This window comes from Sinocyclocheilus grahami, unplaced genomic scaffold (assembly GCF_001515645.1).
Source record: "Sinocyclocheilus grahami isolate Dianchi unplaced genomic scaffold, SAMN03320097.WGS_v1.1 scaffold171.1, whole genome shotgun sequence".
Lineage (NCBI taxonomy): Eukaryota > Metazoa > Chordata > Actinopteri > Cypriniformes > Cyprinidae > Sinocyclocheilus > Sinocyclocheilus grahami.
Genome location: NW_015505350.1, coordinates 161673 through 170773, shown reverse-complemented (window position 1 = coordinate 170773; position 9101 = coordinate 161673). Strand labels below are relative to the sequence as shown.

The 9101-nt window shown below is 39.4% G+C and overlaps 2 protein-coding genes across 4 annotated transcripts in view; one reads left to right on the top strand and one right to left on the bottom strand.

Moving 5' to 3' along the window:
* The window catches only part of mre11a (MRE11 homolog A, double strand break repair nuclease), a 134596-nt gene extending 131975 nt beyond the window's left edge, over nt 1-2621 (bottom strand). For 2 of the 3 annotated variants that reach the window (XM_016283182.1, XM_016283185.1), the window contains exons 1-2: nt 2560-2621; nt 2269-2318 (exon numbers count right to left, since the gene is read on the bottom strand). In XM_016283182.1, the coding sequence (XP_016138668.1) occupies nt 2269-2291 (23 nt within the window). In that variant the 5' untranslated portion in view covers nt 2292-2318; nt 2560-2621. Of the gene's footprint in view, nt 1-2268 lie in introns of all 3 variants that reach the window. The other variant, XM_016283184.1, reaches the window with a different exon arrangement.
* A 103-nt stretch (nt 2622-2724) lies between these two features.
* ankrd49 (ankyrin repeat domain 49) overlaps nt 2725-9101 on the top strand; it is a 35283-nt gene continuing 28906 nt past the window's right edge. Inside the window, exons 1-2 of the mRNA XM_016283181.1 lie at nt 2725-2806; nt 3107-3350. Coding sequence (XP_016138667.1) covers nt 3144-3350 — 207 coding nt within the window. The 5' untranslated portion in view covers nt 2725-2806; nt 3107-3143. The remainder of the gene's footprint in view (nt 2807-3106; nt 3351-9101) is intronic.

Below are 9101 nucleotides of genomic sequence, written 5' to 3'. Positions count from 1 at the left end.
TAATAACTGAATTTGGGCATGGGTTTTGTTCAGGACATAACACCTATCAAATGTGTGAAGTTTGGGGCAGATTGGACACTGCTTGCCTGAGTTACAGCAACTTCCTGTTTCATGGCGAAACATCAAACTTTGTCAGGCCGCCAGGGACACGCCCCTTGATGAAAACTCAAAATCTTCGCAATTTAACGTCACAAAGGCCTTATGATGACCCTCACCAAATTTGAAGATGATCCGATTAAAACTGTAGGAGGAGTTCGTCAAAGTACGAGGCCTGGAAATGTCAAAAACTGCACAAAAATTGTACAGGAAATTGAAAATAACGTACATCCTGTTGGGTTTTGGGTTTTGTACCAAGAGACTTTTTTGTAGGTAAGGGTGTGTTACGCATGTGTACCGATTTTCGTACATGTACGTAAAACATAGCTCGAGGCGCACTCCGTTGAAATTTTACAGGTGGCGCTATCGAGCCATTTTGCCACACCCACTTCTGAAACCCATATCAGATGTAAATTTTCACCAGTTCTGACGCGTGTGGAAAGTTTCATGAGTTTTGGAGAATGTTTAGGCCCTCAAAAATGCGATTCACTTTGGAGAAGAAGAAGAAGAAGAAGAAGAAGAAGAAGAAGAAACGTTGCAATTCCAATAGGGTCCTCACACCATCGGTGCTCGGGCCCTAAATATGACTTTATTTGAGACCTACTACAGCGCATGTGCGTAAAATATCCACTACCTAGTGGATATAGTCCAGCTACGTCATTGTGATGCAAGCTGCAGCAAGGACAGACTCCATCTTTTGGAAAATTGAGTTTTAAAAATAAAAAATTATCACTTTTACCAGTAGATGGCTGCAGAGCTACACTATTTGCTATTTCACTAACTGAAAGATATCTTTCCACAAGTTTTTTTTTTTCAGTTGGATTCATATCTGCATATTCTGACATCACAATTTTAACAATAAAAATTATTTTTTGTGAAAGTTTAGCATTTTTTATATTGAAAAAAATCAGTGTTTCAATCATGTTACAGTATGATTAGAATCAAACTTGAACAAGATGTTACAAAGAGAAAAGTTGGAGTCTTTAGAGTTTATCATTTATTTAAAGGGGTCATATGATGCTGCTAAAAAGAACATTATTTTGTGTATTTGGTGTAATGAAATGTGTTTATGCGGTTTAAGGTTCAAAAAACACATTATTTTCCACATACTGTACATTATTGTTTCTCCTCTATGCCCCGCCTTTCTGAAACGCGTCAATTTTTACAAAGCTCATCGGTCTAAAAAAGCGAGGTATGCTGTGATTGGCCAGCTATCCCGTGCGTTGTGATTGGTCGAATACCTCAAGCGTGAAATGTTACGCCCCTCACCATATTGTGATGCCCCGTCCGGCGGAAGCGATGATTCAAAAACATGAAAACCCATTATAAACGAGGCATTCGTTGCATCCAAAAATCCTCTTTGGATTTGAGACTTTAGTCTTTGCAACTTTACAGATCTTCTTTATGCACCAAGAGCTTGTAACACTCCAAAGAGAAAGGAAAAATTTAAATCGCATCATATGACCCCTTTAAATAATCTATTTTTCATATAATTCTACAAATTGAATCTACACTTCAGTTACTAACTGTAAGAAAACAAAAATTAACAAAAATTGCTAAATAAAGCAGCCTGTGCCAATTACACGTACACGCACTCAAGTTGCCCTATGTTTATCATGTTCATATTGTTTCACATGTTAATGTTGAGAAAAACAATAATATCCACATGCTTGGGTGAAAGTTGGCTCCTCAATCTGATCTCAATAAGCATTAACACAGACGTTCCAGCGTTTTCTGTCAAACCACACTCTGTCCAACAATGCATTAAGAGCCAGGGGTGTAAACTGAAATGCTGTGGGACCTGAAGGATTTTTCTGAAGAACAGCAGGCAGTTTAACGGTTCAGGACAAACAAGGGACTGAACCACTATCACTAAACAAAACAAAACAAACAAAAAAACATCGCTGTGGGTCATTCAGGTAACAACACAGTATTAAGAATCGTATGTAAGCGTATGTAAAATTTTGAACGGGGTAATTTTTATAATTTCAACTATTATTATCTCTTAACGTCTTTTATGTGAAATATCTTATTCAGGTCGGTACTAAATAAAAAATAATATGCATTTTGTATGATCCCTCTTATTTTGGTAAAATAATTAACATTTTGCAGATTCTGCAAGGGTATTTAAACTTTTGACCTCAACTGTAGCAAAAGTTAAATTATACTCACATGGTGTTTCCAGCTGATGTCATACTGTGTAGACACTGAAAATGATGACGCTGATCAGAAAAAAGGAGAGATTCAAATCTGTTGATCTTGATCTAGAGATAAAGTTACTATACTTTCACGCAGAGAAAGCTAGACTGTATGAGATATATGTTGTGCATGCAATAATTTGCTCATAAACATGCGCGAAGATTATATTTGATTCTAAAAAAACTGTACTAAATAAAGCGGCTGCAAAGTGTTCTGCAAGCCTGCTCTGATTGTTAATTCAAAGCAAAAGAAATATCACTTTACCTATGAAAAGAATCAAAGCGCTCACTAATGCACGTTTACATGGAAGCAATTTTGTCCCTCCCACTACGGAAGTAGTCAAGCTTCCGTTCGCGGGAAGTTTTTTTTGATCCTGGGAAATGTAGTTTAGAGATTCATTAGTTATAGGTGAATGGGCGATACAAAAAAACCACATTTCCCAGCGTCAAGACAGTTTTTGTACTAGATCTGTGAGTGTTGTCGTGCTCAATGTGGAAAAGGCTGGCTATCGGTGAGTTTCGTTTTGTGTGAAATACATGTTATGCGATGCGAATACATGAAATATACGTTTTAGTATTTTAAACGATGGTTATATAGATATAAAGTGACCTGTCAGCCTATTGAAAAGTAGACTAAGGTGGCACCATGATACAGTTATGGAATCAGTTCGTGCTCAGTGATAGAATTAATTATTTTTCACCCCCCGCTCCCGCTCCCCCTCCCCCCTCTCTCTCTCTCTCCTCTCTCTCTCTCTCTATCTCACACTCTCACTCGTCCCAAAACTCTCTCTCACCCCAAAACACACACACAGTCTCTCGCTCTCTCTTGCTCTAAAGGTGGACTCAGTGATGGATTTTCCAGAAGACTTTAACCAGCTTGACTTGCTGGAGTCTCATGGCCACATGATCCCAGTAGGGACAAAGAGCGGCTGGGTGGATGAGGAGGAAGGAGATGATGATGAAACTTGTCACACTGAAGAATGGTATCAGCAACAGGAGTTTAAATTACAAGACACTCCAACTGAACTGATATTATGGGCCGCTGAAAGGAACAGAGTAAGCAAACCGATTTTATATATATCCAGGGGTTAAATTGGAATTTATATGGGGGGCTCTGTGGTTTCAGGCTTTGAATGTTGCACTAGGGTGCAAACCATACAAAATAGTATATCAATTGACAAACTGTAAAATATTAGTTGAGAGAGCATGAATTAGTAAGAACAAGAAAAGTGTAAAATATATGCCCTAAAATGTATGAGGAAAGTCCACTGATTAGGGACCAATGATATCTGTTTAATTTTTTCTCAAATTCCATTTTATTTTATTTATTTATTTTTGTTTCCTATTCAGCTTTTTCCATAACATTTTTTTCTGGATTTCTGGATTTTATAAAAAAAAAATTAGGGCCCGAGCACCGGTGGTGCGAGGACCTTATAGAGTGGGGGAACTATGATGTCACTTTGTAGGTGGATCGGCTGCTAGCATCGCACTGGTTCCCTCGAAAAAAGCCAATAGGATTTTTCCATAGGCTTTTGGATTATCGCAAAAAATAAGCTCTGTGTTCAATCATAGTTCATGAAACTTTTTTTATTTTTTTTATTGAATTTTTATTGAATTTTTGCAGACATATAAAAAGGTATTACATATGTTGCAAAATGAGATAAGGTGTCTGATCAGAAGAAAAGCAAGAAACAAAACTTAACAACAAAGAACCCCTCCACCCATAACCCACCCCAAGGGCCACCGAAATCACAAACAAAAAATTAAAATAATAAAATAAGGATATCAAAAAGCAACAGACAATACAATAAAGTCTAATCAAATGAACCCCCCATAAGGGTCTAGTCAGAAGGTCCAGATGTCACAGTAAGGTTCTCAATAGTACATAATATAGGGCTCCACATTTTGTAAAAGGCCCTCAGTGATCCTTTGGAAGAATGTCTAATGTTTTCTAGGTGGATACATTGCAATACCTCTCGTGTCCAATCCTCATGTGATGGGGGAGAGGCATGTTTCCATTTAAAGAGGATAGCACGCCTGGCCAACAAAATGGTAAAGGCAATGACGCAGTGCACTGCAGGTGATGCAATTGAAGTTGGGGAAAGGCCAAACAGGACAGTCAACGCGTTAGGGGCAATAGTGGTATTAAGGGCCTGTGAGAGTGTTCTAAAAATGTCAAACCAATAGTCTGTTAGCATTGGGCAAGACCAGAATATATGGAGATGATCAGCTGGAGATTGTTTGCATCTATTGCAGGCATCACTTCTGTTAGGAAATATTTTAGCCAGTTTAGCATTAGTGAAGTGAGCTCTGTGAAGCACTTTACATTGTATTAGGGCATGTCTAGCACAGATTGATGAAGAATGAATTAATCCAAGAATGTTCTTCCACTGGTCCTCCGATATGTCAATACCCAAATCTTGCTCCCAGGCTTGCTTAAGAGAGTCAACTGGAGATGGAGTAAGGGAAGTTATTTTACCATAAATGGTAGATATCAGCCGTCTTTGACCAGGGTCGAGAGTAAGAATTAAATCAAGTTCTGATTCAGGGGGCCGATTTGGGAAATGGGGAAATCATTTTTGAATAAAGTGCCTCACTTGAAAAAAACGGGGAAAAAATGGCTATTAGGAAGGTTGAATTTAACTGATAAAGAAGGGAAAGAGGAGAAGATTTCTTTTTCATACAAATCGTTCAACGTAAAAAGACCCTTAGTTGCCCAAATATCGAAAACCCAGTTTGAAAGGGACGGAGGAAATAAATGATTATTGGAAATTGGCATGTAAGTGGAGGCTTTGTGTAAACCGAATTGTTTCCTGAATTGATGCCAGATCTTAATAGAATTAATAACTACCGGATTGCTCGAAACTTTGTGTAGATCAAGAGGAAGCTGAGAACAAACATTAGAAAGTAAGGAACGGGAGGAAGATATTTCTATGTGTAACCAGGGTGGGCTAGAATCACAGCATCTATGGCTAACCCAGTAAAGTAGCTTATTGATATTACATGCCCAAAAGTAGCATCGAAAATTTGGAAGTGCTAAACCCCCTTCAGTTTTGGGAAGCTGGAGAACGGATTTTCTGATACGGGCTGGCTTGTTACTCCAAAGGAACCCATTTAATTGCTGGTCTAAATTAGTAAAAAAGGATTTATTAATGCAGACTGGGACATGCTGAAAAAGATACAAGAATTTTGGTAGGATGATCATTTTAATAAGATTAGTCTAATAATGATTGTCGCTGTTCAGAAATCTTATTAGTTTAATAAGATTATCAGAGATAAGGAAAGGGAGCTCCACCTAACAAAATCAGATTTACATTTTTCCACAAGTGGTATAAAATTCTTAAAAAACAAATCTTTAAACGAATTGGTAATAAATATGCCCAGGTATTTGAACCCATCCAAGGCAAGCTTAAAGGGAAATGAAGAGAGAGGAAGAAATTTAGCCATTTGATTAATGAAAACTAACTCACTTTTTTGAAAGTTGAACTTATATCCTGATAAACAGCCAAACTGCTCTAGAATGGATAGTATAGAGGAGAGAGAGGCTATAGGGTCAGATATGTACAATAGCAAATCATCCGCATAAAGGGAAAGTTTATGTACCAGGCCATGGCGGATAATGCCTTTAAATGTATCATGACTACAAAATTATACCGGTTTCACGGTACATGACGGTATTTTTTTTTCATGCATGACCAGGTGTTAACCATATTTTCTACTGATTGAGAGAGGAAATACTGCAGTATATTGACTTACAATGCCCTATTTTACTGTCATGATGAGTGAATATTGTCAAGAAATACCACACTAAATAGTGACTAAACACGACCCATTTTAATACATGTTAACCAGGAGTCACTCTCATTTATAATGGCGGCATCGTCTGATAAAATCAACATGCATCTACATTAAAGAGCGGCTATGTGGTTGTTTTGGCTATATTACTTTTTTGTCTCATGCAGCGCACCTCCTGCGAGTAACAAACTAAAAAAACAACAAACAAAAAAGTACATATTTTACATATTACATATTATATTTTACATGTACATATTAAAGCTCATATTTAAAATTCCAAACAATCAGTAAGCGACAGGTGCTAGGAAACGCTGTTTTGTACTAATTTATTGACGAGTCGGCTGTCATATCATAACATAAATAAACACCGGTATTCGGTATGAACCGGTATACCGCCCAGCACTAATTCCCACTCCACCCTATCGAACGCTTTCTCCGCATCCAATGAAATTTCAACTTCAGGGGTAGTGGGAGATGGAGAGAGAATAATGTTAAGTAATCTTCTAGTATTAAAGAAAGAATGCCTCCCCAATGTAAAGCCCGTTTGATCCAATGAAATTATGGATGGCATGGCATCTTGGAGGCGAAGAGAGAGAACTTTAGCTAAAATTTTACAATCTACGTTTAGCAGAGAAATCGGTCGGTAGTTACTGCAGGAGGTGGGATCCCTGTCTTTCTTTAAAAGGAAGGATATGGATGCCATATACAGAGTCCCCGGTAGTTGACCTTTTTGAAAAGAATCGTTATACATCTTCACCAAAATTGGGACTAGTAAATTTTAATATTCCTTATAAAATTCAACTGTAAACCCATCAGGGCCTGGGGATTTCCCATTCTGCATTAATCTAATGGCTTCTTGGACCTCCTGGGGTGAAATGGGGCTACCTAATTCTAAAGTTGGGAATTTTGGGATTGGGATCTTTGCTGAACCTGAAGAGTATTCAGAGGTATAAAGGTTAATATAGAAGTCTAAAAAAAGCTTTGTTAATTTCAGCTGGGTCTGTAGTAAGATTGCCACTAGAGGAAATAATTCTTGAAATTACCCTAGAGGCACTGGCTGCACGAGCCTGTTGGGCTAAGAGTGCCCCCGCCTTATCACCATGTTCGAAGAAACGCTGCTTAGTTTGTCACAGTTGTCTCTCTACAATGTGTGTCATCAAACAGTTATATTCCGATTGTAATACAAGTCGCTTTTTGTAAAGGGTTTGGGAGGGAGAGATGGCGTATATTTCATCAAGTTTGAGAAGTTTTTCTAGAATGTCCTGCCTTTTAGCACGTTCAACCTTACGCATGTGTGATATGAAAGAAATAATCTGACCTCGAACAAAAGCTTTCAGAGCTTCCCATAAAAATCCAATATTAACCTCAGGGGTATCATTGAATTCAATGTAATTACTAATTTGAGTGGCAACAAAGTTCTTAAACTCGTGATCTGCTAAAAGATGAGAACTAAATTTCCATAGAGATGGGGAGGTAACACTAAGTGGGAGATTGATATCAATCGACGTGGGAGCGTGATCTGAAATAACTATCGGGTGATAAATGCTAGCAGTAACCAGATGCAGCATTTATTGTCAATCAAAAAAAAGTTAATCCGGGAAAAGGTTTGGTGTGGTGGAGAAAAAAATTAAAAGACTTTGCTATGGGGGTTTTTAAATCTCCAAGGATCTGAAATTCCTAAATGAGATGAACAAGTAAGCACTACTTTAGCAGAATTTGATAAATTGATTTGCTTAGATGATGACCTATCAAGACGTGTGTCTTGCGCCAGATTAAAATCGCCCACAATCAGTAGGTGATGATTGTCGCTGTTCAGAATTTTAGCAAAAAAGTTAACGAAGAATTGCTCATCATCCCAGTTGGGAGCATAAATAGAGACTAAGACAACTGGAAAGTTGTTTAACAAGCCCGATACTATGACATAACGGCCATTAACATCTTGAATAACTTGTACTGGCTCAAACTATTGTAACAGGGTGAAGAATCACACGACAAGAAATCTCAATCAATACCCCGGAGGGTGGATTTATTGGGGTGAGGGGTGCTCCAGGTAGGTGCTCCGGTGCCGTGAGGAAAATGTGGGGAATTTCTGTAGGGAAAATGAGAGGGTGAGTTAGTGCTCAGTCTCATGGAGGAATCTCCTAGATGGCAGGGCTTGCGTGGCTTATGTAGCCGCCGCCTGATGAGGTGCAGCTGTGACCGATCAGCCTGTGATGATGATGGCCAGGTGCTCCTCGCTTGTTTCCAGGCGACGCTGATGAAGCCTCGGGACGCTCGTCACACTATATATTCTTACTAACAATAATAGCAGCCCCTCTAGCCTTAGCGGAGAATTTTGAATGAAAAACATGACTCATCCAAGCCCTTTTGATGCGTTGGACATCTGATGTTTTAAGATGCGTTTCCTGTAAAAATATAATATCCCCTTTCAAATGTTGCAACTGCATCATTACCTTACCAATCTTAACGGCCTTATTCATTCCTTTAGTGTTCCAAGAAATCAGGCGCAGACCTTTACCCATCTTTGAAGTGTCAGGAGCCATCTAGAACAATGTAGAGGGTTGAGGTGACTTGAATTTGTATGGCCTTCTGTAAAGCAAAATAAAAAGAAAAAAGACCGAAAACAGATACCTCGTTGAGGCGACGGAAGTCATTGCAGAAGCGGAGGGTGCTGTCCGGTTTCGGGACCATCACGATTGGGCTGGACCACGGGCTGCGGGATGGTTCTATAACCCCCAACTTCAGCATTTGATGGATTTCCTCCTCAATAGCTCGCCGACGAGCCTCAGGGACCCGTTAGGGCCGTTGCCTGACGACGACCCCTGGCGGTGTCCAGATGTCATGCTGCAGGACGCTGGTCCACCCGGGCAGAGCAGAGAACACATCCGAGAACTAACCGACCAGGTGCTGCAGCTCCCTCTTCTGGGCAGCCGAGAGGTGGGGGTTGACGTCAACAACCACGGGATCAGAGACGGCGAGGGCCGCGAGCTGGTCTCTAGTCCCCACCCACTT